General features: G+C 35.3%; 1 protein-coding gene and 2 long non-coding RNA genes across 3 annotated transcripts; 1 reads left to right on the top strand and 2 right to left on the bottom strand.

Moving 5' to 3' along the window:
- Window positions 1–788: 788 nt before the first annotated feature.
- On the bottom strand, window positions 789–2,094 carry LOC145038741 (uncharacterized). The gene is made up of 2 exons (XR_013679536.1): window positions 1,901–2,094; window positions 789–951 (listed from the first exon to the last, which is right to left on the bottom strand). It is a non-coding gene; the product is annotated as an uncharacterized LOC145038741 (long non-coding RNA).
- Window positions 2,095–6,736: 4,642 nt separating this feature from the next.
- Window positions 6,737–8,042, bottom strand: LOC145038740 (uncharacterized). The gene is made up of 2 exons (XR_013679535.1): window positions 7,849–8,042; window positions 6,737–6,899 (listed from the first exon to the last, which is right to left on the bottom strand). It is a non-coding gene; the product is annotated as an uncharacterized LOC145038740 (long non-coding RNA).
- Window positions 8,043–14,469: 6,427 nt separating this feature from the next.
- Window positions 14,470–16,114, top strand: LOC145042559 (mitochondrial pyruvate carrier 1-like). Its single transcript, XM_078991003.1, has 5 exons — window positions 14,470–14,583; window positions 15,181–15,285; window positions 15,368–15,422; window positions 15,536–15,671; window positions 15,869–16,114. Exons 2-5 carry the CDS (start codon window positions 15,193–15,195, stop codon window positions 15,915–15,917), a joined length of 333 nt encoding a protein of 110 aa, XP_078847129.1. The 5' UTR covers window positions 14,470–14,583; window positions 15,181–15,192; the 3' UTR covers window positions 15,918–16,114.
- The last annotated feature ends 282 nt before the right edge of the window (window positions 16,115–16,396 follow it).

Genomic DNA, 16,396 nt, shown 5'->3' with positions numbered 1-16,396 from the left:
TTGCAGCATGCTAGGAGTATTGGGCTGAAGGATGATATTAGTATAGATTAGATAGTATTAGAAACGTATAATAGATAAATGTAATTAACATTTGATGATTAAATAAAGGAGTTTTATTTATGAGTAAAGTTACTGTCACTTGTTAATTGTTTAACTATTGTTTCACTTTGCATGTTTTGACTTCCAGAATAATTGAGTTTATTAGGAATAATCGAATTATTCAAATGGTCCACAATCGTTCATATGTTGGGAGTAGATATGAATGAAGATTGTCATGAATTGGTGTGTAGAATGTCTAAATGGTGTTAGACATAGCAAGGGTTGCTGCAACGTTCATGAGTGCTTATGAACTGGTTTTGAGCATTGGAATAAACCCGTGCTTGCTGGAATCACCTTATGGAATACGATATAAAAGGTGATCGCAAGACGATAATGTCATATAGTCTTAAAACCTAGATATATGATTTATTATTTGTTAATTGATTGTGCATTGATAATGCGAAAACGCATCAGTAACTTGGTGTTATAAAACGCATGGTTGTGTATAGTTGGTTAATGAATAAGTAAATGCATATAAGTCGAAGTTTATCTGTAAATTTTATCTTAAGAGGGTAGAAGAGATATCTTGGCCACTCGATGATTTGATTTGACTTATGTGCTGGGCCCGGTCAGAACTAAATTGATGTGTTTGATTAAGTTCTATGTCAAATAATGTCACACCCCCAAACCAGAACGGCGGAAACGTTCGGGGGCGGAGGACGTCATGTTCAATATCATAACAGTTCATAGAAAGGAAAGTACACACCACCATATATAATAAGTTGCTAAATGTTTACATAGTTGTATTCATTACATGTTAAAAATAAAGGTACATAAACTTCAATTAGAATGAAGTAATTAATGCCAGCGCGTTAATCCCAAAAGTTGAATCCCAACCTGCTTAGCGATTTCCTGAGAATACAAGTTATTTCAAAGAAAAAGTGTCAACAATTAAGTTGGTGAGTCCATAAGTTGTTTAGAAAAATTGGATGCCATTCCAAAATAGGTGTATGTTTTCCAGTAAACGTAGTGCTTCAACATGTAAAGAGTTGTGATTTGTGGTGTTGAAAATGAATGCATTAGTTCCAGAAAATCCCATATATGTTTATAAGTTGTAAATGATTGCACCGGAAAAATCCCTTCTTTTCCTATTTTGTTTGTATGCAGGAAACACTTTTATTTTTCCTCGCACATAATACCAGTCTCTAAGACCGAAAATTGTAAGAAACCACGTTTCTCGTAAATGTGTCATAGTTTTATATATAATAAAACTACGTGAAGATCGAACCGGTTGGATGAAGAATAGTTTTAATAACCACTCGTTCATCATAACTTAATATCATAATAATTGTATATCCGATGAGTTTTTATAACCATACTAAACATAATATGCCTGTAACGACGTTCTTCAGGCGTCGCATTGCTATGACAACTGTCACCCCAAAAGACGGACTGTAGCTAACAGTCAGGGTGCGGGATCATGACTTCCCGTATAGATCTATACACATTTGACACGTTCTCGTCGCGGGAGATTCTGGTTATAAACAGGCCTTACTGCAGTACTTTCTAATAAAGAAAAGTAAAGTTGGAAGATGTGCGCGCCTCATGGATTCTCAATTTAGTATATATTAACATGATAGTTTTGTATGCAAAGTTTAACCTTTCACACAATGATTTGATAAACCGAAATCATAAGTTTTTAGAATGTATAAAATGTTTTAACAACGAAGATCATTATACTCCTCGTATAAGTCTAATGCACGATAATAACCGTATGTTTACTTGTATTCCCCCCCCTAAAAGAGTTGTAAAAGTATTTAAAGATGTATTTAAAGTGTGTTAAAAAGGGGTATGAACTCACTTGACAACTTGAAGATAGCGAGATGGAAAAACGGTAGAGTTTCGTCTCGGGAAATGGATTTTTCCTCGGAAATCTCGGGATTTCTCGGGAGAAAATCGACCTTCAGATCTTGCACGAAGTGACCAGGGCTTCGTGGTAGTACGAGCACGGAAAATGAGGAAATACGCAAGAAAAATGAGAGAGAATGAGCCCCCTTTTCGGAAGCCTTCGCATTTATCACCTTCGCATTTATCTCTTTAGAATTTCTACAATTTCATCATTTATGACTCCCATTTGCGAATATTAACCCAATTGACTTCAAATGATGTCCGACTTGAGCGTTCTTTTCATGTATGGTTACGGTTTGACGATATCTATGACTTTCATTTAGACACCTAAGGTCAAAAAGTGTTTTGTTGAAACTTTGCGTTTTTACGTAACTTCGTATTGCCGGTTTTTGTCGGGAAACTTAGAATGGTCATAACTTCTTCGTTATAACTCGGATTTTAGTGTTCTTTATATGTATGAAAACCTTGTTACAATATCTACCACTTAGTATACTTAATTATGGTTTTATAAAATTTTAAATTTTGACCTAATTTTTGCTGTTGTTACATTATCCCCTCGTTAGAGAGAATTTCGTCCCGAAATTCGCATTTTGACTGGGACTCCAATTTTTGCAGGCAGGCGTGAGTGCTTATGGTCCATTTGTTCCTCTTGTTCCTTTATGAATCTAGATCCTAATGTGTGTATTTCAGCGGACTTTCATTACTCCACCTATCACTTCGACCGATCGGGATCGTGCGGTTTTGGTTTTATTTACTTATGTTCTTCTAACTGTTAGCATATTCACTCGATGAATTAGGGCAGCTATGTTTTGAAATTCATGGTTGGATTCACTGCTAGTTTTTGAGCTTGGATTTGACTTGTTGTAAGCGTGGTATTTCTAAATGATATGTTGGGTGTTTTGTGGACTGTGAAATTAATACACCTTGTACCCTACAAGTAGTGCCTCCAGATCTTCAGAGCGATTATCATTGCTCCTGACTCAAGATCATGTGTTGTATAGTTAGCTCCCTGTGTCTTAAGTTGTTTTGAGGTATAGGTAGTGACCTTTCCTCTTGTATAAGAACAAAACCAATTCGTACTGATTATGAAGTCAAAACCTTGTGGTTGATTAGGTGACGTGAAGATCTAAACTAAAGTATGATTGCTCATGACCTAAGGAAAAATGGTAGGTACTTTTGTTCTATCTGACTTTCTTGTCCCAATCGACAGAAAGGATACGCATTGGGCTTCTAAGTTTACTCGCATGGCAGCATGATCACTCGTAGTCTTCTTAAGTAGTCTCCATCTTGAAGTTCATCTTAGAACTCATACCTGGTTCATCAATTTCAGTTTTGCGTATACGAGTCGTATATAATTAAGATTGAAAAGGTAGTCGAATAAATGATTCTTCTTTAAGCTCACATCCCAACGAGGAAAAGAAGTTAGAGTGGAATCATCAATTCTAAACCTGTAGAACCTTGATTATATACTACCCTTATGTATACATTCTTCAACAATAGATCAACCGTATGGGTCTTTGGATTGAACTTGACGTGTTGTACGAGTGGTACTTCGGGGCGGTTTGTTGAATTTTTCTTCGGAGAGGATGAGAAACAATAACTAAGAGGTACTCCTGGAAAAGTGATCTAGAAGATAGGGACGTACGTGTGAAGTTGTTTTCGCGTCGATCAAATGGAATCTGATTGTATGATAATGTCGGAATCATACAAAAACTTTATAGACATTAGAATTAAACATAAGACGTTTACAGACAAAACACAACCGTGCAACCACGAACAGAGTTACAGTACTTTAGGTTTACCACTAGACTATTGCTGCGAATAAGATATACTACAAAAGACAAGTATACGCAGCACGAGAATTCATTTACTGACAGGATCTCGCAAAAGGTAAGACTCTAGTTGCACTAGTCCTAGATAGTTTATACGTCTGTTACAACGAAACACCTTAATTATATTAACGTGGTTCTTGAGCAGGCTCTCCTGCAGCTGTGATTCTGAGAATCTTCCCGTCTGCGCCAGAGTTCTGCGTTATCGGGCAATCCTTCTGGAGGTGTCCAATTTCACCGCATTGGTGACATATATGGACAGTACCCATATTGGTGGTGGAAGTGAAACGTCGGGTAGGAGTTATGGGAACGTAGGTTCTTTCCTTTTTCGAGCAATCTCTTTTATAGTGCCCATACTCACCACAGTGATGGCAAGTCGGATTTCCATCGGCGTTGGGCGGGTTGTTGATCGGTTTTGATAGACTCTTGCGGTAACGTTTGGTGTGCCTCTTTTTGTTGCAGTTTGAGCACTGCTTCCCCCGACAAGGTCCAAAGTGGTGATAATTACATTTGATGCAATTTGGGAGGTTTCCAGCATATTTTCGGGCTGGGTTAGGGACAACTGGTGTTTCTGAAGGGACGGTAGTAGGAGGTATAGATACCGTAGTTGTGGAGGTCGTTACTCGTGGTTGTTTCTTGTTCGTCCCTTTACGCGATTTGTCCTTCATCCTATCCCAAAACTTTCGTTTGTTTCTCTTTGTCTTGGAAATTGGGGTGTCATGGTAGCTTGTCGTTCGCTGTGGTACTTGATTGTTACTTGGATTGGAACTGTTGTTACTAATCCCGCTACCATTCGCATTGTTAGCATGAAGGTGGGTCAGAAAAGCTGACACAGCAGCCGAGACTGCAGCTTGAACGGTAGTTGCATCGATCTGGAGGGTTGGTGCTTGGTTGATGGGTTGTTCGTTTTTCTTTGGCGACATGATTCTGTAACATAAAAGGGTAAAGATTTGTAAGCGATTCTGGTTGACCCTGATGTACTTAGATTGTTCATGTTAAGAGTACCACGATGTTCTCAAAAGTTTGACCTACATCTCTATGATGCAGTCCTAGTACAGAATGAGAGTATGTTCGCGAAGGTTTGACCTACATCCCTATGATGCAGTCCTAGTAATGAATAGAGGTAAGTTCGTAGAATGTTCTCAAGACGTTTGTTGTACAAGTTGAGGTATCGTGGGTTGGTGAATAACGAGATCCAACCACTGAAAGAGACTTGGAAGTGTCTCTTGAAATAAATTACCTTAGTCCAATGACTTGACTAAAGTATGATTCAGATAGACTCCAATGAAAGTAAGATAAAAGTACTTGTATGAGGAATGATGCCAAAAGTTAGCCGGCTGTCAATATTTTTGATATTCACGATGTTAAAGATTCGGGAAAATGACCTTGTAAAGGTCTTACATCATATCCATAGAAGATAGTTCCTGACAGCATAAAGACCTAGCTAAAGTACTTACGGAACAAGATAATTTCATAGAAAATGCCACATCGGGCATAAACAGAAGAACACGATTTCTTTTTATAAGGGAAATAAAGTAAAGCGTCCACTACGGCGACGGTCATCCCTCTGGTGAACTCTTAGTTCAACCAATTGACGTTCCATGTCAAGTAGGTGTCTTTCGCACACCATCTGGCGTACTTGGAGCTCTTAGCCTTCGGCTCGTGATCCAGCTAGTGTTTGCAACAGGATTTCATGGTTTCTCTCTGATCTCTCGTGGGCATCTTCTAGATGAATGGTGTGGAGGGTATGCATCCTCGCATCGGTGACAACTTCGGCAATCTGATGTTGGGCTGACCTGCCTTGAATCTCATTTTGGGCCACTCTGCGGACCAAGATTGGCAAGACTATATCTGCTAAGTCCTCATTGCTCAAGTCGTAAAAACTTCGGTCGCCATTAAATAGCATAGGCTGATCTTGTCCTTGGCTCTATGGTTCCAAGCATTCCACCGAATCAGGCGTCGGGCCATGAAGAGTCGGACGAGGGTTAGGAATTGGAAAGGGAGCTGCTCGGGGTAGGTTCTCAAACTCTAGTTCGGATTTAGCATCGTAAGAAAAGCCTTCATCACGGTGGTCATCCCATAGGATGATCGTTCTATGGTTCTTCTCCAAACCAACCAGCTATAACTTCATTCGAAAGATACTGGTTGTCAAGGGGATGGAGTCCAACTGTGATTTCTATGCGAGAATTTAGGGTAAGTGGAAAATTATTAGACAAACTATCTAGATAATTATGTAGAAAACCTTCATCAGTTACATCGCTATTTGTGAAGTGCATACCAGCTATGTGTAATCTAAATATGATAGACCTTCGAATAAGTAACCTTAATTCCAAATTCACACAGAATAGGGGTAAGGCAAAATTATCATAGATTCTAAGTCTATAACATCCTAATTACATGCAGCCTTAGTGTATCCACTTAGCAACTATCAATTTAGTAATGAAGATCCCGTTTTAATTCTCAAGTATAAAGTAATCATAGTAACACCAAAATACACCTATAGTATTTTTAAATTTATTGTTAGGTTCTATTGTTCTCTTTGTGGTAGGGTTGGTAAGGTTTTAGCATTGTTGCAACCACACACTTAAACTTAGGCACATGCTAGTCAACTCTCGGATAATATAGGCGATCAGGCTATATCTTCCCAGTTTTGACCATATGTCTCTAAGCCCACTTGTGTTGTCCAACAATCGTAATTCTTTTGTATTGTCCTAGTGACACTGATTTTAGTATGAATGCAGCACGTATACCTACTTAAATATTTTACTATTTAAAGTATAGACTCTTGGTCAGAGTATTTTTAATCCCTTATGTATTTATAGTTAGTATATCTTTTATGGGTTGATATACTTAATTCACTATAAACAATGCTCTGATACCAATCTGTCACACCCCCAAACCAGAACGGCGGAAACGTTCGGGGGCGGAGGACGTCATGTTCAATATCATAACAGTTCATAGAAAGGAAAGTACACACCACCATATATAATAAGTTGCTAAATGTTTACATAGTTGTATTCATTACATGTTAAAAATAAAGGTACATAAACTTCAATTAGAATGAAGTAATTAATGCCAGCGCGTTAATCCCAAAAGTTGAATCCCAACCTGCTTAGCGATTTCCTGAGAATACAAGTTATTTCAAAGAAAAAGTGTCAACAATTAAGTTGGTGAGTCCATAAGTTGTTTAGAAAAATTGGATGCCATTCCAAAATAGGTGTATGTTTTCCAGTAAACGTAGTGCTTCAACATGTAAAGAGTTGTGATTTGTGGTGTTGAAAATGAATGCATTAGTTCCAGAAAATCCCATATATGTTTATAAGTTGTAAATGATTGCACCGGAAAAATCCCTTCTTTTCCTATTTTGTTTGTATGCAGGAAACACTTTTATTTTTCCTCGCACATAATACCAGTCTCTAAGACCGAAAATTGTAAGAAACCACGTTTCTCGTAAATGTGTCATAGTTTTATATATAATAAAACTACGTGAAGATCGAACCGGTTGGATGAAGAATAGTTTTAATAACCACTCGTTCATCATAACTTAATATCATAATAATTGTATATCCGATGAGTTTTTATAACCATACTAAACATAATATGCCTGTAACGACGTTCTTCAGGCGTCGCATTGCTATGACAACTGTCACCCCAAAAGACGGACTGTAGCTAACAGTCAGGGTGCGGGATCATGACTTCCCGTATAGATCTATACACATTTGACACGTTCTCGTCGCGGGAGATTCTGGTTATAAACAGGCCTTACTGCAGTACTTTCTAATAAAGAAAAGTAAAGTTGGAAGATGTGCGCGCCTCATGGATTCTCAATTTAGTATATATTAACATGATAGTTTTGTATGCAAAGTTTAACCTTTCACACAATGATTTGATAAACCGAAATCATAAGTTTTTAGAATGTATAAAATGTTTTAACAACGAAGATCATTATACTCCTCGTATAAGTCTAATGCACGATAATAACCGTATGTTTACTTGTATTCCCCCCCCTAAAAGAGTTGTAAAAGTATTTAAAGATGTATTTAAAGTGTGTTAAAAAGGGGTATGAACTCACTTGACAACTTGAAGATAGCGAGATGGAAAAACGGTAGAGTTTCGTCTCGGGAAATGGATTTTTCCTCGGAAATCTCGGGATTTCTCGGGAGAAAATCGACCTTCAGATCTTGCACGAAGTGACCAGGGCTTCGTGGTAGTACGAGCACGGAAAATGAGGAAATACGCAAGAAAAATGAGAGAGAATGAGCCCCCTTTTCGGAAGCCTTCGCATTTATCACCTTCGCATTTATCTCTTTAGAATTTCTACAATTTCATCATTTATGACTCCCATTTGCGAATATTAACCCAATTGACTTCAAATGATGTCCGACTTGAGCGTTCTTTTCATGTATGGTTACGGTTTGACGATATCTATGACTTTCATTTAGACACCTAAGGTCAAAAAGTGTTTTGTTGAAACTTTGCGTTTTTACGTAACTTCGTATTGCCGGTTTTTGTCGGGAAACTTAGAATGGTCATAACTTCTTCGTTATAACTCGGATTTTAGTGTTCTTTATATGTATGAAAACCTTGTTACAATATCTACCACTTAGTATACTTAATTATGGTTTTATAAAATTTTAAATTTTGACCTAATTTTTGCTGTTGTTACAAATAAATCGGAGATCGAGAAATCAAATGCTTGACTAACTATTCCATAGGATTGTCAGCATGATATCTAACAGAGGACTGTAAGATCCCTTATCTAAAGGACAAGATTGATTAGATCAGAGTTGACAGCGTCTTTGAGAGCTACGATTGCAAACCGAATTGTACTTGTATAGTTACTAGACTTATCCAAGTGGGAGACTGTTGGAATAGTGTCTAAGGCTGCAACTATATTAGGCAAGTATTTGATCCGGTTGTACATGGTCCTTTTGGGTTGCCGTCACCATAGCAACTTGATGGATGATTTGTTAAGAGAGAGTAAATATTATAAGGAATAATATATGGTTATTTGATTAATATAAGTCATAAATTAATTGGAATTAATTTGGTGACTTAAAGAGATTAATTAAATAAAGGGGTATAAACTCTCAATTGTTTGATAGTTAAACTTTAGACTATAAATCCATTGGGATATGCTTTGGACGAATTCTATGAGATATAGGATAGCTAAAATCGTCCAAAGGCTTATCTATGGAATGGATTTGGATAGCCTTAAGAGAAGATTATCCAATTAGGGTTTAGGTTGTAACCCTTAAGGAGTCTACAAGTATAAATAGACCCTAAGGGTGAGGGAATTCTACACACCATCTAAAGTAGAGATACTGTGGCCGAATTCCTCCCCTCTCCTCTCTCCTAAATCATCTTGCTTGCTATTGGTGTTTGTAAGCCATTAGAGGAGTGACATTTGTGACTCTAGAAGCTCCAAGACAACAAGATCAACAAGGAATCCAAAGATATGATTCTAGATCTGTTTCAATGTTGTTGTTTTACTTAATTAGCCATTAGAAGTCTTGGATTCAAAGCATGTTTAATTAGAAAGCCTAGATCCAAGCATTAGGGTTTGCATGCGCACATAGGAAAGTTCTTATGGCTAAAACCCATCAGATTTAAGTTTTCAAATCATTTTGAAAACTAAGTCGATATAATTTGATTCTATCCCATATACGATCATGAATAAGAGACATACCCGTTTACGATCCTAAAGCAAAACATAGTTGCATTTCTCTTTCTCCTTTTTGTTAGTCATTGATGTTCGAAGTTTGGTGTTGATTGGTGGCTACATTACAATTTGTTATTGAGGGAGGAAGAGATGGAGATGGAAAACGGTGGTGGCTAGGTTTTAGAGAGATTGAGGAGAAACGATGATGAATTTGGAGAGAGCTTTATCTATACATGGAGAAACAATCCCAAAAAACCAAATTAATCCTTTATAGATCAAGAAATTAGTAATCAACTTGCAAAATATTTTTAAGAGATCCACAATGAGAATCTGTGAGGCTATGAGTTACATCAAAGATTCACATTGTGAATTTATCCATGTCATACCAAAACAGGTTGAGGTTCACCAAGTGTTGTAAACATACACATAGTGAATATTTTCACGTATTGTGTGTATAGTGAAAACAAGCGAAAGGGATAAGCAACTTGCAAAACATTTTTAAGAGATTCACAATGTGAATCTATGAGGCTATGAGTTACATCAAAGATTCACCATGTGTTCATAGTGAAAACAAATGAAAGTGATAATCAACTTGCAAAACATTTTTAAGAGATTAACAAAGTGAATCTGTGAGGCTATGAGTTATATCAAAGATTCACATTCTAAATTTATGCATTTCATACCAAAACAGGTTGAGGTTCATCAAGTGATGTACACATGCACATGGTGAATCTTTCCATGTATTGTATGTATAGTGAAAACAAGCAAAAGGGATAAGCAACTTGCAAAACATTTTAAGATATTCACAATGTGAATCTTTGAGGCTACGAGTTACATCAAAGATTCACCATGTATTCTTAATGAAAACTAGTGAAAGTGGTAATCAACTTGCAAAACATTATTAGAGATTCCAAATGTGAACTTGTGAGGCTATGAGTTACATCAAAGATTCACATTGTGAATTATTTTTTTTAATAAGTGTGTAATATATGATTATATAAATTAGTTTTTTTTTTAATCTGCATGTGAATGTTCTAACCTGTTTTTCTATCTAGCATATCCTTAATTTTTTCACTTGTAGTTGAAGGTAAAACGTCTTTTAGATTTCTTGTCAGTTTCATTCTTTTCTTATTATCCTCTTTTCATTGATCTTTTCTTCATTTCATGTTTTTGATTAACAAAGTAATTCAAACATGAGTTTCATGATCTGAAAGTTATTATTTATTCATATAGTTCACAATGTGAATCAGGATTACAGATCAATTTAACATAATATTTATTCACATTGTGAATTCATTGTGAATCAAAACATTACCAATGAAACTCTTTATAAATTTACAATGTGAAGCACAATAAGAGATACAAGACGAATCAAGCATAGATGCACAATGTGAATTTGCACATGATGAAAAAATCAAATGTAAATGATAAAGCACACTGTAAATTCACTATGTGAATCAATGTTATGTTAAATTGATATGTAATCGTGATTCACTTTGTGAATTGTTAAAAAATGCTATACTCAAAAACATTGAATTTTTTTGAAATAATCAAATGTAAATCACAAAGGACACTATGAATTCACAACGTGAAATTAGTTTTTCAGTTTAATGAATAAACTCATAAACGACTTAGATTCACGAGGTTATTCATGATTTCTGTATCGATTTGAAGAAATTTAAATCATTAGGTTTTTGGTATTTATACAAATTCACAAAAGTTCATGAAATTAGGTTTCAATTTAATGAATAAACTCAGATACGAGTTAGATTCACAAAGTTTTAGGAAATTATGGTTTGTAATTTAGATATTCATGATTTCTGTATCGATTTGAAGAAATTTAAATCATTAGGTTTTTGTTATATATACAAATTCACAAAAGTTCATCATCCGAGGGTTTCAAATCGGTCTAAAATGATTTTGTTAATAAAATTGTATTCATAGATTCATTGAAAACATAATGTAACAAATAATTTAGAGTTTAGGTTTTGAAATTTATCTGTTAGAAATTTTGTTGTTTAAAATGCATTAAATGAGATAAGCGGAATTAAATAGCAGCCGGATATACCTTCTAGATTCATTTTTATGAACTTTCCGTCGAGATTCATGGTTGATTTCGGCTGAATAGTTTTCGGTGTTGAGTTGAAATCGATGTTCGTCACTGAAGTAAAAAACTATTTCAATGAGAGTGTAAAATCGATTTTAAATGAGATGTGAATGTGATACGGATGAACAATAACTAACGTCGTTAATTCAACGTCAGAGTTAATAAGTTTTAGGTTGACAAAAATTACCCCTTAAGTACCATGTCAGGTTATAGTCAACTGCACACTATTGGCTTTTACATTTTCACAACTCAAATTCAGTGGTTGTTATTTTTTTTTATCCAACCATCTTAATACGCTTCTTGGTTCCTTGATCCATATTGGTTCTTTATTGAACCCCTCTCTCCCTATATATATATATATATATATATATATATATATATATATATATATATATATATATATATTAATTAATTAAATTATATTGGGTGTAGTTTCTATGGAGCTTTTTTACACAATGACAAATCAGTAAATCTCATACGCAAACCTAAATTAGAGTCAGCACAAGGTTAGAATACATTTTTTAAAATTATTACGTATAAATTAGAAGCTTACAACTTTACACATTAGGTTTCTTAATATCCTTTATTTACTTCATCTTTTTGATGTTTCAATTTTGGCTTTTGAATTTTCACAGCTCCTCGACATGCTCCTCAATACAATCTTCATCAGAACTTTATACGACCAGTAATACTGTAATACGGCTTGATTATACGCAAGAAGCAAGAAGCGAACTTCAAATTTCACGTCATATTCCTTCTCTAACTCTCCGTGGCAGTAGTTTACCTCCGATTCCACGGATAAGTTGACATCTGAAAACGAAAAGAAAAGTAAGATATTTCTATTCAAGTTCTTCCATTAAGATGTTTTTGAGTTAATTTGATTTATGTTACGTGTTAGATTAACACTTTCTTTTTTCAGTGACCAACATTGTTGAAATATCGGAAGATGTTCATGGGGTACGGTCGCCTACACCTCCAACAAGGGACAATGAAAAGAATCAAAAGCCCATCAAGCAATTAAAGCCACAAAACAATTGGCGTGGACGTCAAACGTCACAGAAAACTTACATCAGAGGTTTGGAAAGATTTTGAATTTCTGGATACTGATGAAAATGGTGAATTGCATTGTAGATGTAAAAGTGTGGTTAAGTTTATAATGCTTAAACTAGAATGGGTATGTAAATTGAAAACGCCATATTGGGAGCTGTAAACCAAGTCATTTTAAGGATATTGGGCAAATGGTTTCAGATATTGGCGGAAATGATGGTTCAATAACTACCAGGGTCCTTGAGTTTAATCCTAATACCTTCCGTGAGATGTTAGTCACTGCCATAGTAAGGCATGACCTGTTATTTAAATTTGTTTAATACGAAGGTATTAGGAAATGTTTTACTTATCTAAATCTTGAAGTTAAAATGGTTGCAATGTAACGCCCCGATTCTCGAATACCAATTTATGGTTATAAATTCTCATGAATTCAAGATCTACTCGACGAGTTGGTTGCCTGACTCGTCGAGTAGCAGCGGGTTTGGGCCATGTGTTTAAGTGACCAACTCGTCGAGTCAGAAGAGTGACTCAACGAGTTGGAGCTGGAGGGTGAAACCCTAATTTTCGGGGTTTGGCACCCTATTTAATGGACCATTAGACTCCCTTAGTTCCTTTGCAGCCTCTTGAGAGTCCAGAAACCCTAATTCGTGTGAGTGTACTCCATTTGTGTGTTTTAAAGCTTTGGAAGGTGTATCTTTGTATAAAGAACTTGAAGAGCAAGTGACTAGGAGCAAAGGACTTGTGGGGATATGATATCTACCTCAGATGGCATCTCTTGGAAGGTATCAAGTCGTTACCTTGACCTCATTTCATTCTAGGTCTCATTGGTTAATGTTTTGGGCTTTTCTAGCATATTGTGAAGCTATTTTGGTTATGAGCTCAGATCTGAAGTTGTAACTTCAGATCTGAACTCTCCTTGGTCTCAAAATCCATAAAGCTATCAGCTTTGGCAAGTATGAACCCCTCCTTAAGTGTAAAACCCCATTTCAAGCTTGATTTTGGCATTTTGGGTCATAAGAGCCTTGTATGCACGTAAAGTTTGCAGCTTTATGTGATAAGCATACCTTGGGAGGTTGGATCTGTAGTATGGAGCCTTAGCATGGCTTAAAAAGCATCTGTATGGATGAAGGACTGAAGGGACTCGACGAGTCGCATGGTAGACTCGGTGAGTCATATAAAGATGGTCATGAACTCGATAGGTTGGATGAACAACTCGGCGAGTCCGATGAAGATTGTCTTGGGCTCGACGAGTGGCATGCTGACTTGGTGAGTTGGCAAGTTATGCAAGGAACTCGGTGGGTAGCTAAGGGTACTTAACGAGTTGATGTCAACATGGACTGTTGACCTTGATAGTTGTCTTTGACTTTGACCAAGGGCTGGCCGTTTTGACTTTTTAGGATAATTGGTAAGCGAGTATTTATGAGTTGAATATGTGATGGTTATTGGTAATCGAGTATTTATGAGTTTGATATATAATATACGAATCACATGGCCATCTATAACCACTATGGTTATCTTTCTTTGACCTCTCATTTCATTGATAGTTCTTGGAATTTACGGAAAATAATTTTAAATTTTAGTTTTTTTACCTCCTATGACACCCTCCGAAATCATTTTGCTAAAAATAAATAACAAAAAGTAGGAAATAAAAATCCATGGATGAAGTGGATTTTCGCGACGGTGGTTAGCAAAAATACTAGCTATTTTAGTATTTTTCTTTTTTATAGCTGTTTAAAAAAAAAACATAAATAAAAATGACTATTATGATCATGTGATTTGTATATTATTGAAAAAAAGTTATAAATCAATTAAAAATATATGAAATATCGTATAGATAAATATTGTCCTAGTAGGATAGGACCATGTCTTAATTCATTCCTATAAAATAGTATACGTGAGAAGGCGTACTTCTGAGTTCAGATATCCCACTGGTTCTTCCTACCAAAGCCGTCCTCTCCATTTCTTCTGCCATTCTCGCCCTCTTTCTTACGGTTAGAATTTCCAATTCTCCATTAATGTTTATTGAGCTCCCTTTTTCTTTTACGAGACATCCAATCATAGTTTCTCATTAGAAATTAGGTTTGGTAATTTCGATTTTGTATAAATCGCAATTTGGCCATGGAATTATTGTTCTCCATGTTTTGGAAGAATTTTTTCACGATTAAATATCTTCGAAACTTACCATTCAGATGAATTCATAACCCCTCAGCTGCATGATACCATGAGTTTTATTTTTCAGTTGAACTAGTTCTAGATATGATCGATCTGAAAATCAATTACCTCGTGACTCGATCTGTCAGCAACTCAAATTCATACCTGTTTCTTTCCTAATTTTTGTTCTTAAAAGTGATGCATCATGCATGAACTCCGGAATCGCGATTCGATTAAAAACAATTATTAATTTAGCTTTGTCATCCAATGCTGTTTCATCTGATTGGCGACTTGACTTATTATAATTTAACTGCGACTAACTGATTCCCGAAATTCATACTTCTGGTAGTTCTAAATTTTCAAAAGAGAACAGAGTAACGATAATACAGTTATCTTGAATGCTCAACAAATTTCTTTTTGAAATTTTACTTTTGCAGAGAGGATCATTTATGTCGTTCTTCCGAACATACTGGAACAGTCCTGTTGGACCTAAAACTACTCATTTCTGGGGTCCTGTAGCCAATTGGGGATTCGTTGCTGCGGTATTATTTGAATATTTTGCACTACTTTTATTACAGATTTCTATAAAATTTGAAAGTGGAATAATCATTCGCTATATGGCAGGCAATGGCTGATCTTGAGAAGCCTCCAGAGATGATATCTCGCAACATGACTTCAAGTTCCTACTTGCCCATACTTTTTTTTAAACATTTCCAACAACCCATAAACTGACCCATATCATAAGATGTAAATCCGGTATACTGAGACAGTGTGATTACTTTTGGATTGCAGTGATGTGTGTATATTCGGCTTTATGTATGAGATTTGCGTGGATGGTTCGGCCTCGCAACTATCTTCTTCTTGGATGCCATATGTCAAATGAAACGGTTCAACTTTTTCAACTTTCACGATGGGCAAGAGGTCAAGGGTAAGCTACATTTAATATGATGCTAGTTGCATTTTAATATACACGTTTTTAGTTTCTCTCTTTATTATATATATATATATATATATATATATATATATATATATATATATATATATATATATATATATATATATATATATATATATATATATATATATATATATATTTTTTTTTTTTTTTTTTTTTTTTTCTTAAAGGTATTTGCAGAAGAAGGAAGACGAGACACCAATCACACCATCACCTTGACTTTAGATGGTTTCTTTAGTTTCGACTTTTAAGGTGGTTATTTTTCGGTGTTACTGTAAATTTAAAGCTTGTAGATCTAATGCATTTTACAGTTTGTTAAGATATTTAGAGGTTTATATCTTGATTTGTAATGATGACGATTTCCATTATTGTATAATTTCTTTTTAGAGGAAATAACATTTTTGGTCATGATTATATTTGATTTTTGCAATTTTGGTTCAAATTTGTGGTCCTTGTAACTTTTTGTCCCGGAGTAAAAATGACTATTTGGTCTTTGTGAGTATAAATAAAAATTTTATAATTTTGGTCCAAAAAATATAGTAGTTCTATTTGGAACAATCACCAAAACTATTACAAACATGTCAAATAAGGACCATAATTATAAAAGAAAACCTTTTAAGACCAAAATTGTAAATGAAAACATTTGGGGGCCAAGTTTGAAAAAAGCAGATATATTAAGGGACTGAAAATGTAATTTA

This window comes from Lactuca saligna, chromosome 4, assembly GCF_052625555.1.
Source record: "Lactuca saligna cultivar CGN05327 chromosome 4, ASM5262555v1, whole genome shotgun sequence".
In the NCBI taxonomy this organism is placed as follows: Eukaryota; Viridiplantae; Streptophyta; class Magnoliopsida; order Asterales; family Asteraceae; genus Lactuca; species Lactuca saligna.
The sequence above is the reverse complement of the archived record's forward strand: the minus strand, read 5'-3'. Positions and strand labels throughout refer to the sequence as shown.